Here is a 22497-nt window from a genome sequence, read left to right as displayed (position 1 = left end):
TCCATGCTACTGCGATGTTCTTAGTTTCAGCTAGCTTGACTGGAGATAAGACGACCTCATCTTTTGTTTGGATGATACGGTTATGATAGAAACTCCAGCATTCACATCGTGTTCATTTTTCATACGGACATCAGTACTGGACTCGCTCAAGAGAGACAAGGAATTCTAAAATCTCCGAACCTCCATAGCAGGCTTGGTCCCCACCGCAGCTTCAATCTTCTCCAGGACCTCATCGGTCAACTTGTCCACCACCGCCAACGCCCGCACATTCTCAAGCACCTGCTCAACACGAGAAGCACCGATGATCATCGACGACACATTGGGGTTCTTGAAGATCCAAGCCAACGACAACTGAGCCGTGGAGACACCTAGTTCCTCTGCGATCGGCTTCAGAGCAGCCACCTGCTCCAACTGCTTCTTCCAGCCATCATCACCAACAGTCTTGCGCAGACCCTTGATGTAATTATCGTGGGACTCGGCCAGTCGCGAGCCGGGCGGCGGGTTAGTCGTCTCGTTGTACTTGCCGGTCAAGACACCACCCTTGAGAGGTGAAAAGACCGTGAGGCCCAGACCGTGAGCCTCGTACAGCCAGCGGTACTCCTTCTCCACGCGCTCACGAGCCAGGAGGTTGTACTGGGGCTGTTCAACGCAAGGACCGATAAGGTTCAACTTATCGGCGATTCGCCAGGCGTCGGAGATTTCGCTGGCGGTCCACTCAGAGGTACCCCAGTAGAACGCCTTGCCGGTGTTGATGAGATGGTTGAAGCCGCGGACGACTTCGTCCATCGGAGTATCGCGGTCGGGCCGGTGGGCGTAGACAATGTCCACATAGGGGAGGTTGAGACGCTGAAGCGAGAGGTCCATTCCCTCGATGATGTGTTTGCGGGAGAGGCCCTTGTTGTTCAGTGGCTTGTCGGGGTTGGCGCCATTGGCTCCGCCCCAGTACAGCTTGAAAGAAAACATGAGCCGTTGGACTCGAGTTGGGGAATTTTCAGAGTGGTCTTGAGAAGGAGTCGTGGGGCAGTAGCCAGCATTGCGCTCAACTCACCTTGGTTGAAATGACCAGATCATTTTGCTTCCAGCCAAACTTCTTGATCGCTTCCCCGAGCAGAATCTCCGATTGACCCCCCGAGTAACCTTCCGCAGTGTCAAAGAAGTTGATGCCGGCCTCGTAAGCAGCCTTCAGGCAGTCAAAGGCGGTTTCTGAACCAGGACATGGTTCGTTAGCCATGGGATTCCTCTCCAGAGTAATTGATGACCTTTGAAGGATGAATCAGGTATTGAGTTGCTCTTACCATTGCCAACATGACCACCGTAGGTGAGCCAGCTGCCCAGCGAGATCACAGACACCTTCAGACCTGTGCGGCCAAGGCTCCGGTATTGCATCTCAGGTAGAGCTTCAGACATTGTCAATGTACTTAAGAAAGAATTTGTCTTGAGAAATCAGAAAAACAGAGAGAAAGTGCCAGGGGGAGGGCGTTGTCCCCTTATATAGTTCAAGCAACAATCGCCCATGCGTGGCAGACCACACAACCGTTTCCCATCTCATTCCCATCCATTGGTGGATCTCACACGAGCCACTGGATGCTTCCCAAGGTGGGTGGCATCATCACAAAATAACAGATGCGGGGGGGGGAAAGATTGTCGCGGATGATGCAATTTGTATGGCCCTGGACCCTTTCAAAGAGAGGGGCATCGACAAGCTCGACACGGAGCCCAGTCAGACAGATCTGGATTCTGTCCTTTTGCCTGCCCAATGTGGACGCCGACCGTGTCATCTGGTTATTTGGGCTATTTTGTTGGAGGTGGTTTTGTGTTGGAGGTTGGAGCTTTGAAGGCTGGGACGTGCGGGGTTTGTTGGAGAGGGCCGAGTCGGGAAGGACGAGACCGAGAGCCGAGTACAACGAACTACAAACGGGGTGTTCAGGCTAATTGGCATTTTCAATAGCACATTAGCACCTTACTACTTTAGTACCCACTGATTCTGTGTGCCAGGTAGTCCTACTGTACCTGCCTACCTCCAACTCCTGTCGATGTATCCATGAAAGAGCGAGGTTGCTTGCTGAATCCAGACAGTACCAAGCTTTCGTTACCCACCGCGGCATCATGGGAAGAGATGCTCTAGGACGGAACAGCGTCTTTCTAATGGCCGTGTGAAACGTGGATGATGACAAATGAGATTGACACGCCCCGGTATAAGTCAAGGGGCCGATGACCCGCTCGTGGGGGAAATGACCTTCCTATTATGGGCATTCGTCGTCCTCCTGCTGGGAGTGGTGGTACTCGGCAAGAGGGTGAAAGATTGTGAGAGCAAGACTACCGGGCGAAAGATCCACAAATCAACTCGCAACTTGTGCCATGCGTCGCTCGCAGGTAATAGAGAGGAGAGACTAGAGAGGAGTCAATGAAGCTAAGTTCACACATCAACCAAGATCTCCTGTCCATTGCCCCATCTTAATTCGCAGAAAGGCTCTCTCACCATCAGATACAAATAATATTCATCGGCCCTGCCCGGTCAGGGAACGCTTCAAGAAAAGAAGTTAAATTGAACGATGTACAAGAATTTGTTCTAAACGCACGAGATAGGCAGACAAGACACTTCCACCTCGACCCCATTTTCCAGAAGGTTACAGCAGATATTAAACTGCACGGCCCAGCTCTCCTGCACTGGAGGACGCAAGTAATTGAACCATGCAACGCACAGCGCGGCAGGTCATGACACAATGCATCGACCAACACCTCACCACGAGTCTAGTGACCATGACGCTTGTGAACGTGGCCGTGGTGGCGGTTCTGAGCGCTGCCAACAAGAACCTCGACTTGAATGTCGGGCTCCTGGAGCGTTGGGGGAGTAGCTTCTCTCTTGACAACATTCGCGACAACAGTAGAAGTCTCCAGGGCAGTGGTGAGAGTGCTGGAGACGGTGCGCAGGGCACCCGTGGTGGTGGCGATGGGCACGCCGTTGTCACCAAGCATCACAACCATCTCCTGTTGCACGTAGATGATCATCTCGGGGTAGGCATCCACCAGGACAGAAGAAGCCGGTGCAGGACCAGAGGTCACTACGGCAGCAGCGGTAGTGCTTGCGCTAGTCGCCGGTTCGACAGTCTTGACCGCATCGGCATGGCCAAGCATCTTGCCGACGTCGATGGTCTGGCCGATCGAGACGGCGGGCACGGCAATAGTTGGGACACTGTGCTCTGCCGAGGAGGAGGTGGTGGTGGTGGTGGTGGAGGAGGAGGAAGAAGAGGACTTTGAGCTGTGGCCAGATGAGGCAGACGATCCGGAGGGCTTCATATCCATGGCGGCGTACTCAGGTCCCCACGAGATCTCCATTGGGCCGGGAATGCCTCGCTCGTGCATCATGACGTCTTCATGCGCGATAGCCGCGGGGATATCAATATGGCACTTGCCCTGAGCGTTATCATCCTGGAGTTCGAAGATACCACAAGCCTGCACCTCACCCGAAGGATCGGTGCAGGTGTCCAGAGCCTTTTGCAGCACACCAGTCTCCCAGCCGTTCATGAAGTCACCGTGGTACCCGTACCCGGTAGGGTCACCGTTCGCCAGGGTGAAGTATCCGTCGTGGTTCTTAAAAGCGTAGGTGTTCCAGATGGTCTCGAAGAAGAGAGTCGCCAGACGGGTCTCAAAGCCCTTGGGACAAGTACCGCCGTTGCCGAGGGTAGGGTAAGCAACGTGCGACCGATGATCGGGAGAATCGGTATCCTTGCCGTTCCAGCACGAAGGGAAGAGTAGCTCAAGACGAATACCATCGGTACAGTACTCGTCCAGGAACTTCTTGTCTGGCAAGAAGTGGCGGTAGAGGGAGCCCTCGGGGGCGGAAGCGTAGTGCAGGCAGTTGAAGCCGAGAGCTTTTTGACGCAGAGCCGCTTGCGAGATGGCATCGCCGGTCCAGGAAGACTTGGGAGGGTCGGGCACTGGCCAGGTGAAGTTTCGTTGATAGGGGTCACCGGCCAGCATGCGGAAGTCGTCTGGGAAGGCCGTGATATTGTCGCCATACTGAAGGTAATATCTGGTGAGATCCATCGACCGGATGTTAGTACATGTTGTCTGGTCCGTGTCTTCTAGAGTCCGACAGCCAAAGTACATACGCAAGCATGCCACCGACTTGCTCCACCATTTCGGCACTGCCGTTAGAGTGCATAAAGTAGAGGGCGGGGGTCCAATAAGCGGATTTGTCCTGCTTTACCGCGCAGGATGTGCAGTCAGAGTCAAGCAGAGATTCCGTATTCGAATCCATGCCGAAACCTGCATGTCTCGTCAATATATGCCGCTGTTGGGAATAGCGCTGGACAGATACGCCGATTGAACTCACTTCCTGATCCGTGAATCACATGGACATGGTTGGAGATCGTATTGGGGTCCACGATAGGATCCAGGCGGGCAACACCAGCGCGGCCACGACAGGGCAGACGCCAGAAAGCATCCGACAAGCCCGGAAAGAGCGTCAAACTGGCGACCAGGGCCGCTGTGAGGCGATGCGAGTCCAGCATGTTTCAGATATGCGAAAAGCCTCGGATAGCAATGGTAGAGATTGTGTGAAATGAGCGACAGCCGAGCAAGTGGTCTATAGCGGAAGAGAGAATGAAAGGCAAGGTCCAGAAAATGACCCGATACACCGAGTCAATCGGATATAGAGAAATCAACCGTGACTGAGGATTTCAATGAACGTATGGACCGCACAGCAGCGAGTGAGGGCGTGAGATGTCTGCAGTCAAGTCAGTTCGACCGGTGTCGCCAAGCATCGCATGTGTAAATGGGAGAGGGGGATGCTGCATCGCTGACCCTCTCCAGGCGGCTGGCACGGGTCAGTGGACAGAGAGGGGTTATGCACGACTAGGGCAAGCAGATCCGCATCTTGAATGATGGAAGACTGGGTCCTCGTGGACAGGTAGAGGTAGAAGAAGTATCGAGGTGCAAGTGTGCGCCCTCTCCTTCGACGAGAGTTAAGGGGAGAATGCACCCCTTGCATCGGGGCACGACGGGAGGCGTCGTAGTGGAGAGATGCGAGCAACAGAGCAGCAGTGGGGTGGTCGTGGGCATGTGCAAGACTTGATGATGACATTCCACTTACTGCGACTGGATGCAATGCAGAACAAATCGAATGGTCAGTTTGCTGAGACGTGGTATCGGCAGCAGGTGACTTCAAAGTGGTCTGATCTATACTGCAGGCCGCGCGAGTCAGTCAGTATCATACAAATCGGCTGCCATTCTCCATTGACCGAGCTCCCGAGGAGCAAACGGAACGTACAGTTTTCTTTTTAAGGAAGAGAGTCACTCGAGGCTCAGCCTGTTGCAACGACAAAATGAGTGGACTTTGAGGCAAAGATGGAGAATCCAGATTGATTCCCACGGCCTTGGAATCAAAGTGGAAGAAAAGGAGAGTGATAGCCAAGCTCGACGGCAGGGATAAAAGAGAAAAGAAGGGAATGTGTGAGCCTGGATGACTCGTCTCGACTGAGGGGAAATGGGGACTCGGGGTTGATTTTATTTTAACTGAGTCAGTAGGACGAGGGACTGGACATCTGACTCGAGACATCATCGACCAAATCAGGGGTCTGCGTAGCCTGGCATCGAGCCTCTTCGCCGTCCCGCTATGCTTCATCGCCCGCACTCAGTAGTCAGTGCGGCGACCTCCTCGCCCACCAGATCTCCATTACACTTGTACACTACGACCCAGTGGGAGTGGGAACCAAGTCTTGGCCAAATTTCCTGGTCAGTGAAGAAGCAGACAAGCGTCTCCGAGTGCCCCACGGGACTGCCGTCACGATAGGTGTTCGAACTTCGAAGCCGTTCATTGTACATTCATTTCCATTCAATACATTCATGATCAGAGGTATATCGAGGGGAGCAAGAAAAGGAAAAAGGGGACCGACGGCGAATCTGGTCTCTTCATTCGATAGAGGCATCTCCATAGCCGGGAATTGTAGCAAGTGAGCGATCTACATCTCAGACAATTAGGGAGGCAAAGTGGACACCAGCAGGGTGGATATGATCTATTTTGTTGTTGTTTTTTTTGGTCTTCGTCCCCTCTGCGCACGACTCCAGTACCCTATTCCAGGACTTGTTCAACGGTGCAAGCGCATGAGGTCAGTTACTCGACTCATGACTAGGGTGGGAGGTGCAGTAGTAGCACTAGCTAGTAGCTAGTAGCTATATCGGTCATCTGTTCGACCGTTCACGTTGATGAGACGCTGCGAAATGAAACAATCATACTCTGGGTGTTCAATCCTTCAAAACGCCAACGACGGTACGACAGGAGCATGTCATCCACCTTATTTGATCGCGGTGCTGGGCAACAATCATCCTCACTTTCCAGTCTGGCGCTCGGAACCGGTTAAGTGGATATGGGCCGTGTTGACAGCCCCACGATGCGCCACTGGATTGGGCCGCGAGGCGCATCATGAAACGGTGAAACGGACGAACGAGGATGGGCGTTTGAGATCTCGGCGGCAAGATTGACAATCTAAGTCTGTGGACTTGATTCGGTTGGTTTGGTCATATGCCTGTCCTGTGAAGTCGTAACTACATGTAGTCGTATACTGCTACGATCAACTAAGATGCTGTCACAGTCATGTTTTGCCGTGGACGGATGGATTAATCAATGCGCGATGTTTCTCCATGTTAATGTGCCCGTGGGGTGTGGTCGGGTTGGAGATGCACTTGTTTTATGCCAGCCATTAGATTGGATTCATGTCTACTATCAGTCTGTCGGTGTCGACTGTCTAGTAGACTGAAGACTCTAGTCATCGAGCTTTCCATATCAACTACCTAACCGCTGGAATGATCAGACTCCTCACTCGCGGGCCAGGTCAACCTGGCCCGCCTGGTTCTATGTCAGAGCTGTGGAGATTTGAGAATCCATTCATCGCCCGTCTGAATACTTCTACCGAATGTTCAAGAATAATAATGTTCAGTCGTTGACTTTGCCCTCTAGCTTCCCCCGTGTGCCAGGCTTTCTCTGGGAATCTGTGACGATCGGACTTGAGTTGGGTGGGATAATAACATTGAATGCGTGTTTCGGCCTCGTGAAGGCGTACTGCAACCGAACCCCTTATTTATATACGGCAGTTACGGCAGTCACAGTCGAGTCACGGAGTGAGTATCACTATCCGATGATGCTCGTCGAGCCCGTTATTCTCTCCTACTTAGTACCTGCCTACCTACTAACTACTAAGAATGAGTCTGCGTATGGAAGCGCCCAAACATCGAGTCCAAAGAGAGCCATCGTCTAAAGAGGTTGTGACGGACCATAGCGACACCGAGCAGCATTCCGTTCACCTGGAGTGTGCCCGGGCGCGTCCCGCGCGACCAGGTGGAAGCACCGATGTTCTCAAGAGTTGTCCTCACTCCTTACTCCTCCGTCCTTACATGTGGAAATATATTTTCCGAGCCGGTCGGCTTCGGCGTTCCGTTGCCAGAGTGCCTAAATCTCTCGGCATGCCGTTGAATGACATGACACCTACTCACCTAGTACCAAACAAAAAGAAGGTTCAATATAGCCCTCGCGATAGCTATTCAGTCGATTTTGGCGCCAAGGAGTCGAAGTATCCACCGAGCATCTTCTATATGCATCATTAACATATCTCTCTCCAGAACCATGCAGATCATGATGATCCGGTTTTGTTGAAAATTTGAAACTAATTTATGTACACAAATTTGACCGCTTCTTACATCCCAAGACAGTTTGGCCGAGTGGTCTAAGGCGCTTGACTAGAAATCAAGTCTCTTCGGAGGCGGCGGTTCAAATCCGCCAGCTGTCGTTTTGGATTCCAATCTTTTTTCCTTCATTAAAGATCAGCTTTTTATTTCTCTTATTGCCTCACCGGTGACAAGGGTTAGATTATTTTGATGTGAATCAACGCCCTCGTCTGCCTGTCATAATCCCAGCGGCCAAAATCCCAGGACGTCGCCAGAAGTATAATTATCCCGGATTCATACTTCAGAGTCGTGAAGCTCTCGTCGTTCGACTTGAAGAGGGGCTATAAATAATGCAGATATGTAGATGTGGTATATGGCGAAAAATCAGTAGGTGCGAAATGTGCAAAATGTGCAGAAGAAGAGAAAGAAGAGAAAGAAGAGAAAGAAGAGAAAGAAGAGAAAGAAGAGAAAGAAGAGAAAGAAGAGAAAGAAGAGAAAGAAGAGAAAGAAGAGAAAGAAGAGAAAGAAGAGAAAGAAGAGAAAGAAGAGAAAGAAGAGAAAGAAGAGAAAGAAGAGAAAGAAGAGAAAGAAGAGAAAGAAGAGAAAGAAGAGAAAGAAGAGAAAGAAGAGAAAGAAGAGAAAGAAGAGAAAGAAGAGAAAGAAGAGAAAGAAGAGAAAGAAGAGAAAGAAGAGAAAGACAAGAGAACAAGAGAAGAAGGGAATTAGGTAAGAGGAAAAAGTGAAAGTCAGCTCCAACATCAAGGCAACTTATACACCCCTCCGCGCAAAACATCCAACGCCTTTCGAGCACTCATATTCAGGTTCTCAGATCCAGTCCCGCCGTTCGCATCTTCCGGCTTCTTATCGTCAATATCACTATCACGAGTACCGCCTGTCTTGTACCGGGTCACAATCGGCGGGATGATGGTGTATGAATTCACGATGCCCTTCTGAATCAGACCGATTATGGCCAAGTCCACCGGCGCAGTCAATCCCTGGTACCCGCCCAAATTGTACAGAAGTTTCTGAGCACCTCTTCTCGAGACCGCGTATCCGATGGTGGACACCGGATACCAGGATGGAGAGATGAGACGATGACGAGAGGTGCTGGTCACGTTGACACCCCAGCCTTCGAGCTCGCTGATATAGGCGCTGGCGGTGTTCTCACGGGTGGGTGCGAAGGGGTCACGATAGAGGAGGTGCGTAGGGCGATGGTCTGTATTGGGAATGTCCCAGGCAGAGCCAATATAAAGCAGATCCCAGCCGTCGCCTATTTGGGAAGACACCCGAAAGGAGGATACTTGTCAGCCGCTGTGTTGCTTCTGCAATGAGGGTGAATTGCTGAAAAGTCAATCTGTTCAAAACTTACCGTAAGGATCTGCCGAGGAGTTGACAGTATGAGACAGATCCGGAAAGATTGTCTGTTCAGCCAGCTGTGCGCTTAGCTCGGTGAAGATGTCTCGAACGTGGACATCCCAATCCACGTCATCCTCAATTACCACGGCCGATTCGATATTGTCGTCCAACATACGTTTCCAGACATTGGCGTGCGCACGCCAGCATCCCAGTTGTTCCGGACGAAGGATGGCGCTGCCGTCGGGTTTGGCTTTTTCTTGAATGAGACTGCCATTGACCTAAACGTTGTGCCGCATCGGTAAATGTCAGTCATTGGATACTCGTCCTTCTTACACCGATATTGAGGAAGCAACCGCGAATGGAGAGAAATATTTACCCCGGGTTCTAGCGTGGTCGACAGCCCCGTGAAAGAACTGATTAGAGAAATTGCATCTTGACGATCGAGGCGACTAAGATAATGGTCTTAGCATTCCACTTGATCAAGTGTCCATGGATCCATGGATGTCCGAATCATAGAAAGGAGACCGACTGTGGCATGCTAATGTAGTAAATCTTTTGAAATCCCAACGTTGCGTTGCCGGCGGGATTGACGCTCGCTTCCACCACCTGCTTGGGTTCCGGTGCGGGTGCCGATGCGGCTTCGGCTTCGGGAACAAATGTGATTTGAGGCCGGGCTTTCGATTCGAGATCCTGTTCATGCTGATACTTGGATCCAGGCACAGATTCCGGTGTTGGTTCACGCTGAGGAACAGGCCCCGGCGGTGCAGCATGCGAAGGTTCGAATTCAACCTTGGGCCCCGGCCGAGGGGCCTCTGCCCGATGGGAAGACGCCCAGATGAACAATAGACAGACTATTGTGAAGGCGAGGGCTATCGTGGGCCAGGGCCGTCTCGTAGATGACAACATCCTTGCACCGGCGCACCACGTCCCGGTGGTGATTGACGAGGTTGAAGATGGAAGGATGACATGTTGTCACCACCAGGTGCCGCTACCTGTGAAGTCATTTCCGACAGGAGGGGTGGGTTTAAACCCAGCGACCATTCTATCCGAATCCGCCGTGAGGCTTTGCGACTCGCTCTCGATTAGCGGCGGACCCGAATTTGACCAGCGAGCGGTGGATCCTCAAATGGGGCAGAGGGTCTGAGATGAGGAGCAACCCGGACGGAATTGCAGGGTTCCACTGGAGCCCTCGCCCCCAAAAAGTCGGATGAGAGGGACAGCTAGAACCAGTGATCGTTGACGACGAAGACCATGTAAGATTTGGTGGCACGCCTATGAGACAGTCTAACCGAGAATGTTCCGCGATGAGATAATTTGGTCAGACTCATAGTACTGTAGTGGTCACTGGTGACTCGGTAGAAGAGGGAAGCTTGCCGGTGCTAGTTGTTGACAATGCATGCAGGGTCTGAGATGTGCACTTGGCACGCAGATCGTCGTCGCTGGCCCATGGCTCCAGGGCGAGGTGGTATTTCACATGTTGATGGCCATACCACTACTCAGTTACTAGTAGTGCTACTACTAGTAGGTTACTACCTACCTACTACTACTAGTAAGTCAGGTTACTAGTACTACTACTACTACTACTACTACTACTACTACTACTACTACTACTCCTACTACTGCAACAAGAACCCTTTGATCATCAATCTGAAATTGACCCTATCGAGTGAACAACAAGCGATATCCCATAGGGCGATATCCACATTTCCGCAGTCACGAAGGCTTAGCTTTGCGCGGTGGAATAGGGAGGGGGAGGCCGCTCCGTTTCTCTCCTAATTCTTCCCAGGAACAGGGGCTGCGAACCGAGATCAAAAAGCACCCGACACGCTTACACGATAGATCAATGTGGCCTCATAAAGGGTCTTTACTTCAAGACCTGTGTCTGAAGAGAATCGTACCTATGCCTGGAGATTAATTGTTCTCTACCCAGACACTTGTTGTTCTCACCGAGGTGGACTACTGATCTCATTGAAGCTCGCCGAAGCTCAGATTAGGCCTCATTGTGCATGCCTGCATGGAGCACGGCTAAAGTCCGACTTTGTCCGGGGGCTGACAATCCATATTGAGCAATCGAGACCGAAGCGGGACCCGAGACTCTAGAACATGGCAAATGATGAAGCGCCAGGAGACGAACCTAATTCGAGTGAGTCCTTCCATCGACCACGGGGCGGAGATAGGCGAGCCATTGGCTCAGTAGTGAAGGCTGAACGACAAATGATGCACTTGCAGTATCTCGTGGTGCATATGTCGAATCGTGTGCGGTGTGCAGTGTGTTTTGTGACATGCAATCTCCCTCAAAGGAGATCTTCTGGTTCTTGATCGTCTATTATAGCGGATAATAGATGAGCTACACCCGCTGAATGAGAGTTCATGGTATACCCTTGAAGACACTAGACAGTATAAACTATAGAACTTACATGAATTGGCCGTACAAGACCAATGTGTGCAATGTGTACAATGTGCATTTTAGGAGCTAAGGAGCCAACATAAAGGATACATAATTGCTGCCAGCCAAATTGATCATACCTGTCAGCTTGTCATGTTGCGAAGAAAGTGTATCCCCTTTTTCTGTCCCCGATTATTGGACCAAGACGTGCTTCTGTTCGAATTGACAAAACCTCCACAAAGCTCTCCCCTTCCTGGATTAGGAACTTTTTTTTTTTTTAGTGTGGCGCAGTCGGTTTATCTGACTTTCTCTGACTTCCTAATACGCAAAGAGTGATCCTACCTCATGAACTCACAGTGGGAGAACCACCGCTATTATTAAGCTTACTGGCAGTAACATAATCCTTCAATCGTAACTATTCTAGGTATGGATCCAAACATTCACTAAACATTCAGCCTGGGCTGCTGTCCCTCATATAATCGAGCCCAAGTACAATTAGTGGTTTGTTTGGTTTCGCTATTCAACTTTCTCGAGGCCATCTAGTCACCTCATGGTCATCGAGCCCTAAATACACCCTCCCTTTCCCCCTCTGGTATTCACTCCAGAGCATGTCGCCGTTCCCGATTCGAGAATCATAATGGTGTCGGTCAAAGACGGCGCGTCGACCGTCTTCTACTGTCTGTTAGTGAGACTCGGTTTCCAATCATGTCAACCCGCGACTACCGGCCCATCCAAAACCAATGCGAACACCGAATCCGACCTGTTGCTATTCGCTCGTATCACCTACTGAGGACGGAGTCCTGGCTGACTCCTCGCTCTCTCCCGCAGAATATGGATCTTGTTCAGCGCAGCAGTCATCATCTTCAACAAGGCTCTCCTAGTCCAGAATCCTTTCCCTACCGTCCTTACCTTCTGGCATCTCTTTCTTTCCACCATCGTCACTCAGATCCTCGCCCACTCTACCACCCTCATCGATCATAGCAAATCCGCCCTACTTGGCGGTCGTCTCTTTCTCACATCTATTGTACCCATCGGTCTCAGCTTCAGCTTCAATTTGGTGCTGAACAATGCAGCGTATACCTTTCTCAGTGTCTCCTTTATTCAAATGTTCAAGGTAGGTCCTTTTATCTGCATGGGCCCATGATCTTCTTTGTACAATTCTTCGCCTCTCATACTATGCATGACAGTCAATCGGCCCCGTCGTAATGCTCCTCGTCGGTAACCTCCTCGGACTCTACCGCATCAACCTTCCCATCTTCGCCACGATCCTCGTAATCTGCCTCGGAGTCTTCGTCTCCTCCTACAGCGAAGTCCACTTCAACACCCTCGGCATCCTCATCCAATGCGCCGGCATCGCCAGCGAAGCAATCCGTCTCGCCCTCTCCGAAATCCTCCTCAGTCCATCCGGAATTCAAATGGACCCTCTCACAGCACTGTACCACTTCGCCCCCGTCTGCATGGTCTTCTGCCTCTTCGCCGCCATGATGATCGACGGGCCCGCCGCTCTGTTCGACTGTATTGATGCCTGGGGCCCCTCGACCTTGCTGTGTAATTGTCTAGTGGCGTTTTTGCTCAATGTCTCGGCGGTGTTTTTGATAAGGCACACGTCGTCATTGACGCTGACGATTTGTGGAATCCCCAAGGCGGTGTTGACCATGTTGGTGTCGATGCATTATTGGGGGGAGACGATTACCCTGACGCAATTGGTGGGATTTGCGATTGCCAGTGCCGGTGTGGTGCGATATTCGCAGATGGACATTCGAAAAAAAGTCGACCCCGACCAAGATCGAGTATGATTTGCATGTGGAAGAGGAAGCGCGAGACCAGTCGTACTCGCCAGGTAGAACATGAATATGAACGTGCACATTTGTCAACGTGATATCAGTCATGGGTGGAAGCTTTCCGTGTCATGGACGCTCCCTCTTATTAGATTGTCTCATCTAGATATTATATACACATGAAGAGGGGGGGGGGGAAGAGTCACTGGACTTTGGGTTACCGGCCGACTTAAGCTCGAACCTCTTCGAGAGCCTTGCGCGCATGCGCAATGAGCTCTCGTATCCGGCGATCCGAAGAAACCTCCAATTGCTTGCCGCCCTCACGGACAATCTGACGCAACTGGGCTTCGGTGTCGAGCAAGGCAGTCCGGCCCTCGTCTCGCACCTCTTCCTCCCAAAACTCCTGCGCAGCATCCCATTTCTTCTGCTGGCGGCGCAATGAGTAGATCAGACCGATGGCTGCCAGTGTGCACGACTCATAGACAGACGCGGCCGGAACCGCAGCGTAGGTCAGTGCGGAAAGCGCAGAGGCCAAGGTGGTGGTGGAGACACTGAAGAACACGAGACTCTGCGCCAAGGCCTGTAGAGAGGGCACAGTGGTCGAGAGAAGCTTATTGCGCATGTCTGGAATCTGTGTCGACCAGAAAGCCGACGTCGGCTTGTCGGCTGCAATGGATCCGGGAACTATATTCAAGAGGCCAGCCTGCCTGTACTTGCCAGACGTCCAGATGACCTCGCGCTCGGCCTGGCGAAGGAATTGTTTCTCCAAAATCTCCGACGTGATCATGCTCACATCGTCAACACGCCAGAATAGTTTCCACCATGCCAGTCCACGCCAGCGAGGACTAGCGAAGCCCGCTTCTAGAGAGCTGCGGAGCTCAGAGTGCGCCTGCTCAGCCCACATGCTGACTTCGTTTTCGAGCTGAGATCGGACCGCTAAGGAGACTGTACCCTCGGTTTGCTCACGAAGGGCTTCAGACTCCCGCAAAGCGACGCCCTTCTCAGCTGCATTGAGCAGCGATTCAATCAGTGGGGCGAGCGCAGGGTTTAGCTTAGTATCTCGGTCTTCACGAGAAATCATCGACAGCCAGTCGATGACAGGCTGCACACCACTGCCATTCCACCCGCGCTCATACTCTGATGCGTTCTGAATTGAATGGCGGATCTTGTCGAGAGCCGCTGTGGCACGATCAAGGTCGACAAATGAGACACTGCTATTGTTCTGCTTCTGACCCGCCACAGCGAGATCGATGGCACCGCGAACAGAGGCCACTTCATTCTGGAGATTGGATCGACCCATCAAGTTGCTGAAGGCCAACAGACCATCAACCCCAGTACCACAAACAACAGAGTAATGCACTGGATATCGAACAAAGTTCTGTCGGCCAGAATGTGATGTAGGAATAGCGACATTGGGCACGAGGAATGATTCGGCAGAGAGTGTCACACCCGTCGTCTCGGGATCAGAACCAATCGAACTGACGAGCAGTTCGACATTACTTTTTTCAATAATGGCGAACGAATTGATATGGTTGGGAGCAGATCGTTGGGAATAGATTCGGAAACGTCGCCATATCTAATTGTGTCACGGTATGTTTAGTCAGTAGCGGCACAATAATTCGCGACGAATCAACTGGCCGAAACGTACCGAATCAGGAGTCCACGAGATGGATCGGCCTCGTAGCTTTGTAAGATATCTTCCCATGCTTCGCGCGGTCCGAGAGGATCTGCTAAAAGCAGACGAACCAATTTTCGTGCAGCTTCTGCGTTGTCGAGTCCAAGCACTGTTGCGAGAAAGCGATGAGTTAGTGCCACGAATTGCAAATCAAATCAGGGATTTATAAAAAAAATGAAAGAATCCCATTTCGTTCAAGACTCCATTCACTCATTACTCACCAGCGACCCGAATCAAGGGTGCCTCCGACTCCAATCCACGCAGCGCAAGTGACAGCCGACTCAAGCTCACCTGCTCAATGGCCGCGTCCTTGACTTCACTCAGCGCATCGTAAAGCTCCTTGAACTGAGCTGGTACATATTTCCCCGCCGTTATCGTAGGAGACGTGGTGAATCTCCGATGAAGAGGTGCCGGTGTGTTTTGCAAGGCGTAAATGCCTCGGCGCGGTGCCGCGGTATTCTCTTTGACTCTGGCGCGAGTTGCGAGTTCGCGACGCCAAGTTGAGCAGGACGGACAGAAGAAGACGCCCGCATTGTCCCAGGAGCGGAAAAGGCTTCTTTGAAGCGAGCCTCGCACCTTGACGGGCATCTTGATGCGAGTGCAAGATGAGAGAGCTGCGACAGATGCGACCGCTGCCAAATGTTCAAAAAGGTGACGAGTTGGCGGAGGAAGAGGATAAAGCCGGGAAGTGAAGCCGCGCTCATCAGGCTTGGCATGCGAATCCACCCAGCGTGGCGCCCTTAACACCTGCAGTACTACGACGAACCATGATCCTCACAACTACTGAGTCAAGACACTCTTTGACTTCGAACAAAAACAAAATTCAATCGCACTATCTGCCTAGAACGAGGTCCTCTCATACAAACGTCTTGAAAAACTTCTAATACATCGGATTGAGTAGATGTGGGGCTCGCAATAGGCGTAGCCCAGCAGGGGTTGATTCGTCCTGTGTTTGACCCATTCCCAGTACTGCTGGTAGGACGGCAAGATATCGATCCTTGGACAGTAAATACAAAGTGAATATTTACACCAAAAGGCCAATTGACCGTTTGCGAAAACAGTGTGTCATGACACGCCCGGGTATATGTAAACAACACCAAAGATGCATCTGACCCAGGCGTCGACACCAGGGCCTTTTTGCGATCCTTGGTGGTAGACACGGAGGGTCAGGACTCGTCGCTGGTGTTGGAAAGTGGTGGAAAGAAAACAGCAAAAACAAGGAGAATTGCATATGTCGTGTCGTTAAATTAGCTGAAACTACAAGCTTGGCTTGTTCCCCGCTCCTAAGCCTCCTTGTTTCCATCGCGAGAACTATGCTGGCGGCGATTACGTCCTGCACCAGCAGACCTGGGGAAAAGAAGTTTTAGTCGTGATGCGATTTGCCGCACGGGGTGATGTTGTTTTCTCTTCACTTACATGGAGATTCGACGGGCAATAGTCGCCAGCCCGGCGTCATTTTCAGCTTCTTGATGAGCACGCTGCATGGCTGCTTTGTGCTCCGCCTCGCTCTTCTGGAATACCTCTTCCTGACTAGGAGGCAGGCGCTCATTCTGCAAGTCAACCTTACGAGCATCCTCGAAGTTGGTGATGGCTTGCTTGATTCCCTCTGCTCCCAGCATCAAAGTACCCGCAGGCAGACGGCCACCGGCGGCAGTCTTCAGTTCACTGACACTTTCGGATTGCTCACGGAGGACTTGGAAGACACGCGAGAGACGCCCGATGGCCAAAATCTTGTTCTTGATGGCACGACGCTTGAATTCACTTGACTCAGGATCGATAGACACGGCTGGCGAGGAGACCTCGGTGGGTGAAGTCGTAGCTGGAGTGTCGTCCTCCTCCAACTCTTCCTTGGAGCAGGTGTTGAGGATGGCGATGAGCATGTCGGTGATCTTCTCACCCACAAATGGCAGTGACCAGGTGAAAACATCCATGAAGTTGGGCAGCCAATAAGGGTGAGGAGTGCAGTTAAATTGACGAATGTTCATGACATTATTCTCGTATTTCAACACTGCAGCCTTGTTGTTGTAGACATCGAGGTAATTGGGAGCACTGAAGATGGTCATGACACTCGGGAAACCCGTCGTTCGCGTCTTCCTGTACATACGGTAGCCGGCATCCTGTGCCTCGTGGGCTCGGATGATCGAGAGTAGATTGTTCTTCTCGAGGAAAGCACATGCGGCAGGGTATGAGAAGAAGTACGAGCAACCTCGGACGCTGTTATGGATGAAAAAGTCCCCTGTCTTTTCTTGTCCGAATTCCTCCAAAGGGTCGGCCCAAAGAATGTCACACATCAAGCCATGTGTAGGGGGCTCCCGGAAACGGTCGATCTTTTTTGTGCCAGGGCAGGTTAGCGCAAAAAGAAAAAAATAGAAAAGAAAGAAGAAAAAAAGACAAAATAGCACCGGTTGTGGGCTGGCTCGGTCTTGAATACGCATCATCACTTACAGCTTTGATGTCTTCCAAGGTGTGCAGCTCCGGGCTGAGACCACCGTGGATGCAAAGGAATTGCTTGTTCATGACCGCCGCCAGCGGCAGACAACAGAACGCCTTGATGCACTCCTCGTAAATCCGTTCGCTGTATTTATGCTTGCATTCCAATTTGAAGGTAAAGTAGTCGGTCAAGTGGCGACATTCATGATTACCGCGCAGCAGCCAAAGTGAGTTGGGATACCAGATCTTCAAGGCCCAGAGATAGAGCACACACTGTGCAAAGAGAGATTCGTCCACCGTCAGTTGTTTTTTCGTCTCACTCGATGCCAGACAGTGCTTTTCGCGGAATCAGCATACCTCAATACTAAAATAGCCACGGTCAACGTAGTCCCCCAAGAAGAGGTATCGTGTCTCGGATGGATCACCTCCAACCTCGAAAAGCTTCATCAAGTCGTAGTATTGACCGTGAACGTCACCGCAGACGGTGATTGGCGCATCCATTTCCAACAGGTTGGGCTCCGACCGGAGGACCTCCGCACCCGCCTGGATGATCCAGAGGGCCTGGTCCTCGGTCAGACGCCCTTCGCGATAGAAATGCTGTTTGAGGTACTGCAGGTTGGGTTTGGTGGGATCTTCGGGAGACCAGAACATCTCATCCGGAGGAGTGCTCAAGGCGGGGGCTTGCACCTCTGCATCGTAGTACATATGATGTTAGTGATTGTTGAGCTCGAAGACTGCAGCATGCTCGAGGCCTGCAGCATTCGGCGAAAACGTCAAGCCCTTACCTTTGACCACGCGCTCCATTGTGGACACCTGGGTGCCATCTTCCATAGTATGCAGGGTGAAATCGATCTCGGGAACCGGCTTCTTCTCGGTCACCGCGCGCGCAAGGTTCCGATCCATGATCACGGCTGGTTGATCCGGTGTAGGATCTTGCGGCTGGATTTGACTTTGGCGATCAAGAAGAGAACAGTAAGGGAGGAGAAAAAGGGGGGTCAATCCACCGAGTCGAAAAGGGCGACAGAGAGAGGGGCGACACTAAGACAGTGCGGGAGGAGTGGCGGGGATTTGGACCGGGCGGGACAAAGATCCCAAGGAGCAGGAGGGATGATGCAACCAAGCCACGACGACTGAGCAGGGTTAGTGAGGGCACGAGACACAAAGCTCCAGGTAGGTCAAGAAGGTGAGGTGAGGTGACAGAGTCTTGGGAGATGGAGAAGAGGAGAAAGCGGAGGTGACGATGATCGGTATTGAAGGAAAAAAAGAAACACATCTTGAATGAGCGGAGTCGGTTCAGCCGCCTACTGGCATACTATGTACTAAGCTCCATTCTGGGCCTTTGAAGGGCTAACCTAACCTACTAACCTAGTAACCCACTGGTGTAAGACCCTCTGATCCACTCAATCTGGACCATTTTGGAATGGCAAATATCACTCTAGCTACTGGTGGGATAGCAAGTGCATCGCTATGTGTAAAATCAACAACATTTGTAAAGGTCCTCGTATGGACATTAATCGAGGCACATGACCAAGCTCGCCAAGCGATACAAGCCATAGCGAGGTAGTAATCTTCCCACTTGACTACTCGATGATCGACTCAAGTCCATTTGCCCCCTTTTCCTGGCCTGAAGGGCGATTGTGCGTTGTTTGTGCGAAGTAATCACCATGGCTTTGTTAAACCCGAGTCAAAACAAACGAATTTCAATCGGAAGCAACCCAAGTGGAGTCGTGATGGCCTGAGGTCCCCCGTTCAGTGCACACAGCCACATTTTCAATGTTGGGGGAGCATGCGGCAAAAGCGTTCAAAGAGACAGCACGATGGCCCAGAATTGAAACAGCCTTCGAGACTGATGGGTCAGGCTCTAAGCTTATGAGTCAACGTCACTGTGGGAGTATCATCAATGGAGGTTTTATCTTCGCATCATCGTCGAATTCGCTAATGGTTGTGGCGTGGGAAGCTTTGTTTGCCACGCCGACAACCGGCTATTGGGGCGATTGTATACACTCCACGCTATATGAAGGAAGTACTTTAGTACTACTACTAACCAGCGGCCTTGCTGGAGTAGCCAAGCAATAAGCCAAAAGAACCTTGGTCCTGAGGATATCAAGGCACATACACCTACTCGAGATCTGAAGTCTCCGTGTTGCGGAATCGGAGATCTGCCTCAATCGATGGCAATCTACAAAGGAGATCATGATAGATGTCTAGGTGAGGGTTTCTTGAACCTTAGCTGTGACTGGGCAATTAGAACTTGGAACAGTGTCGGGCTTCCAATTCTCCAAGGTAGGAATGTAGAATGTAAATACCGAGTAGCAGCATTAAAGGGTGAGACTCTCCAAAACATACCCCGGCGCTTTCATCTATCTTGAAATTCTTATTAATGAATCCACTGATATTTGTTTGAGCTGCCAAACTTCCAGTTCCAGTCACCTACCTAGTATCTCATGCAGTAGGTTAGGACCTCCATTAGCTTCTAAATTCCTCTATATACGAGTACGTGCTGTACAATGTACAAAGATTTGCCTTATATTTTGCGCCTTCCGTCTGCTGGAGCCGAGGGTCGCGAAGCATCACGAGTGGGGCGGTGAACATCGTCATAATCTCCCCGCATCTCAAGATCAAACGAGCCACGAGCTGCTGTTCCTCAGATAAGGAACATACCAAACGTAAGCCTCCAGCCATACATACTTTCCTCACCTCGTGTCCTCGGCACGCTCCTTGATATGTCAGCAATGTATGGTTCATTTCGTGAGTGCTCCTGGCTATGTCCCTTTCAAATGATCTGGCGACTATACTACATGCTTACCACCAGAGATTCACCAGGCCCCCATCTTTTGCTGGCTCAAGTGCCTTTGACGGTGTCACCTTTCATCAATCTCCCTGCCTCGGTCACGCTCCCTTACACCTACAAGTCCATCCCAAACAGTCTGCCACAGTCGGTTCTCGTAGATCCGACAAACCCAGAGGCAAAACCGCGTTACGTCTTTTCCTCCACGGGAGAACATGCAGCTCACCCAGATGAGATCCTAGCGTCATGCCAATCACTAGAACAGCACTTGAAGAAGACCAAAACAGAGGCAGAAAAGGCCATCAAGTCCTGGGAAGAATCGATTCGGGAACGAGAACTCGCTGAGAAGCGGCGTGTGGCGCCGGGGTGGTTGGATCGGGATGAGAAGTTATTGCAGCCCAGCAAAGCTGGCTCAATGTCTGCCACGAGATCCCAAAAGGCGGGCAGCTTGCTGGACAGCGTTTCTGCCGACCAGGGATCTTCGAGTCTCCCCGCAATGGTGCCTCGCGACGAAGGCGATGAGCTGGACCGGGCCTTTGGCGGGCTGGATGTGAAATGAGCATCGGTGAGATGACGAAAACCCATTCTATCGCTGCTCGCTATCTCTCGGGCTGGCACATTTTATACCAACAGTCCCGCGCAGACCTTGAGGCTCGGAAACCGGTCAGTCTGGTCTGTGGACACTCAAGGGAAAGGAATCATCCGTGTCTCATCCAGCTCGCACGCTCCCGGGTCAATTCAAATCTACCAAGCGTCATGGGTTGACTACCTGGACTGATACTTGGTCCGAAGTTCTGGGCTCCTCCATTGCTCGAGGAACAACTTGGTGAACGGTGTTTTTGACGGATTCAACTCAGATGCGCAGCTTATAGCGCGTTATAAGCATGTAGAAGCATTAATCAAGGTTGACCAAGGCATTCGACCTCAGATGCCGGGGTCTTATTATGAGAGGCATGTTATTAGTAGCAGTGTCTCTCGCAATCTATTTCTTTTTCTGGATCTGAAACACCTCAATGAGTCCATTCATCATAAAAAACGCTCATCATCGATTAGAGACAATATGATGCGCTGCGCTGAAATGCTCCAAAACTTCACCTTGATCGTCGTCTCCATGTCGGGTCGGTCATTTTGTATCCATCCCGCTACCGCTCGATGGAGCCCCCCTCTGCGACCGGACTTCCGTCCGGCATGACGGCGGAGCTTTTTTTCTGCGGCGTCTCGGCTCACCTGCAAGTCACCACAGTCAAGCTACCCCTCATACCCATCACCTTGTTCAAGCTTTGTCAAGCGCCGGATATTCAAACACCGCCGGGAGGGTTTTAATCGTAATCGACATCCAAAGCCAGAAAATATACACAATGGAAGCTCTCCAATCAGCTCCCGAAGCGTCGAGCTTCGTCACCATCGCCGAGCATCAGTCGCGAACACCCAGCTCCTTCCACCACGGGCCGACTGTGCTGTACTACCATGGCCAGGGATGCAAACTGGTCATTCTTGAACATGAGATGGTTTCAAACGCGGTGTTGAATGCGCTGCGTCCAGAGGCTGCTTCTGCAAACGGAGCTGCGAATGCAGCCCCGGAAGACGACAAGAGCGAAGGGCGCGAGATCGCTATTGAGGATATCGACGCCTGGGTGACCTCCGAGTAAGTCATTATCGAAGCTCCAAGCAGTCCCCGAGGGGATAGCGTCCGTCTATCTGATAGCAGCCCCTCTGTCGAAGAAGCAAGCTCAGAGCAGCGCTAACCCACACCTTAGAAAATTCATCCTGTATTCTCGATCCGCCTCAACGGGCATCTCTATTCCCTACCCTTCCATCTCACTCCACGCGATCCAGCGCCTGCGTGTCCCCGGCGCCTCAGACGCCGAAGTCCAGGGCTTGTACATGCAAATCACCCTCCCGACCCCACCCACCGCGGAAGACGACGAAGAACAATCCCTCACAATGACCATAGTCCCACCCGCCGGACTGACCCCCGAGCAGCGTGAAGCCCAAGAACAAGGCGACGAGCCGACGGAAACTCCCACCCAGATCCTGTACAACGCCGTATCTGCGTGCTCAAACCTGCACCCGGATCCCGTGGAGCCAGGCGACGAGGACGAGGATGACGATGAGACCAAGCCCACTTTCTTCCAGATCGGACAGGACACGGCGGACTTTTCGAACGGCAGTCTGCCGCCGCCGGTGGATGGGAGCTCTGGATGGATCACGGCGGATAATATGCATGAGTTCTTTGATGAGGAAGGCAACTGGATTGGCGAAGGGGAGCCCCCTTCGTTCCCTGGGTTGGGGCCTGGTGCGGGAACTGTAAGACCTCGTGAGGATGGGAATGAGCACGACGAAGGTGCCAATGGGGAAGGGGGTGAAGATGATGAGACCAAGTGGCGCAGAACAGACTAGAACATATATTGATTGGCCTGCA

The 22497-nt window shown here is 51.7% G+C and overlaps 10 protein-coding genes across 10 annotated transcripts; 5 read left to right on the top strand and 5 right to left on the bottom strand.

Annotated features, from left to right (window-relative positions):
* Nucleotides 1-165: 165 nt before the first annotated feature.
* On the bottom strand, nucleotides 166-1407 carry N7539_000037 (voltage-gated potassium channel subunit beta; the record flags this gene model as incomplete). The annotated part of the gene is made up of 3 exons (XM_056929641.1): nucleotides 166-948; nucleotides 1049-1203; nucleotides 1296-1407. The coding sequence occupies 3 exons, from the start codon at nucleotides 1405-1407 to the stop codon at nucleotides 166-168; spliced, it is 1050 nt and encodes a 349-aa protein (XP_056793934.1).
* A 1344-nt stretch (nucleotides 1408-2751) lies between these two features.
* On the bottom strand, nucleotides 2752-4514 carry N7539_000036 (DUF1996 domain-containing protein; the record flags this gene model as incomplete). Its single annotated transcript, XM_056929640.1, has 3 exons — nucleotides 2752-4033; nucleotides 4113-4269; nucleotides 4337-4514. 3 exons carry the CDS (start codon nucleotides 4512-4514, stop codon nucleotides 2752-2754), a joined length of 1617 nt encoding a protein of 538 aa, XP_056793933.1.
* Nucleotides 4515-7200: 2686 nt separating this feature from the next.
* Nucleotides 7201-8388, top strand: N7539_000035 (uncharacterized protein; the record flags this gene model as incomplete). Its single annotated transcript, XM_056929639.1, has 2 exons — nucleotides 7201-7568; nucleotides 8019-8388. The coding sequence occupies 2 exons, from the start codon at nucleotides 7201-7203 to the stop codon at nucleotides 8386-8388; spliced, it is 738 nt and encodes a 245-aa protein (XP_056793932.1).
* Nucleotides 8389-8420: 32 nt separating this feature from the next.
* N7539_000034 (glycosyltransferase family 25 protein) lies at nucleotides 8421-9924 on the bottom strand (the record flags this gene model as incomplete). The annotated part of the gene is made up of 4 exons (XM_056929638.1): nucleotides 8421-8932; nucleotides 9032-9296; nucleotides 9395-9467; nucleotides 9548-9924. The coding sequence occupies 4 exons, from the start codon at nucleotides 9922-9924 to the stop codon at nucleotides 8421-8423; spliced, it is 1227 nt and encodes a 408-aa protein (XP_056793931.1).
* Nucleotides 9925-10414: 490 nt separating this feature from the next.
* N7539_000033 (uncharacterized protein) lies at nucleotides 10415-10794 on the top strand (the record flags this gene model as incomplete). Its single annotated transcript, XM_056929637.1, has 2 exons — nucleotides 10415-10483; nucleotides 10585-10794. 2 exons carry the CDS (start codon nucleotides 10415-10417, stop codon nucleotides 10792-10794), a joined length of 279 nt encoding a protein of 92 aa, XP_056793930.1.
* Nucleotides 10795-12041: 1247 nt separating this feature from the next.
* Nucleotides 12042-13200, top strand: N7539_000032 (DUF250 domain membrane protein; the record flags this gene model as incomplete). The annotated part of the gene is made up of 3 exons (XM_056929636.1): nucleotides 12042-12085; nucleotides 12233-12518; nucleotides 12592-13200. The coding sequence occupies 3 exons, from the start codon at nucleotides 12042-12044 to the stop codon at nucleotides 13198-13200; spliced, it is 939 nt and encodes a 312-aa protein (XP_056793929.1).
* Nucleotides 13201-13411: 211 nt separating this feature from the next.
* Nucleotides 13412-15445, bottom strand: N7539_000031 (uncharacterized protein; the record flags this gene model as incomplete). The annotated part of the gene is made up of 3 exons (XM_056929635.1): nucleotides 13412-14758; nucleotides 14827-14966; nucleotides 15079-15445. 3 exons carry the CDS (start codon nucleotides 15443-15445, stop codon nucleotides 13412-13414), a joined length of 1854 nt encoding a protein of 617 aa, XP_056793928.1.
* Nucleotides 15446-16140: 695 nt separating this feature from the next.
* N7539_000030 (serine/threonine-protein phosphatase 2B catalytic subunit) lies at nucleotides 16141-18190 on the bottom strand (the record flags this gene model as incomplete). The annotated part of the gene is made up of 5 exons (XM_056929634.1): nucleotides 16141-16204; nucleotides 16274-17184; nucleotides 17303-17560; nucleotides 17645-17976; nucleotides 18073-18190. The coding sequence occupies 5 exons, from the start codon at nucleotides 18188-18190 to the stop codon at nucleotides 16141-16143; spliced, it is 1683 nt and encodes a 560-aa protein (XP_056793927.1).
* A 1895-nt stretch (nucleotides 18191-20085) lies between these two features.
* Nucleotides 20086-20634, top strand: N7539_000029 (uncharacterized protein; the record flags this gene model as incomplete). Its single annotated transcript, XM_056929633.1, has 1 exon — nucleotides 20086-20634. The coding sequence occupies one exon, from the start codon at nucleotides 20086-20088 to the stop codon at nucleotides 20632-20634; it is 549 nt and encodes a 182-aa protein (XP_056793926.1).
* A 799-nt stretch (nucleotides 20635-21433) lies between these two features.
* Nucleotides 21434-22475, top strand: N7539_000028 (Voldacs domain-containing protein; the record flags this gene model as incomplete). The annotated part of the gene is made up of 2 exons (XM_056929632.1): nucleotides 21434-21720; nucleotides 21833-22475. 2 exons carry the CDS (start codon nucleotides 21434-21436, stop codon nucleotides 22473-22475), a joined length of 930 nt encoding a protein of 309 aa, XP_056793925.1.
* Nucleotides 22476-22497: the final 22 nt, after the last annotated feature.

Source organism: Penicillium diatomitis (assembly GCF_028827545.1).
Source record: "Penicillium diatomitis strain IBT 30728 chromosome Unknown utg000001l_segment0_segment0, whole genome shotgun sequence".
Taxonomy (NCBI): domain Eukaryota; kingdom Fungi; phylum Ascomycota; class Eurotiomycetes; order Eurotiales; family Aspergillaceae; genus Penicillium; species Penicillium diatomitis.
Note: the sequence above shows the minus strand (reverse complement) of the source record. Positions and strands in the feature narration are given on the sequence as shown.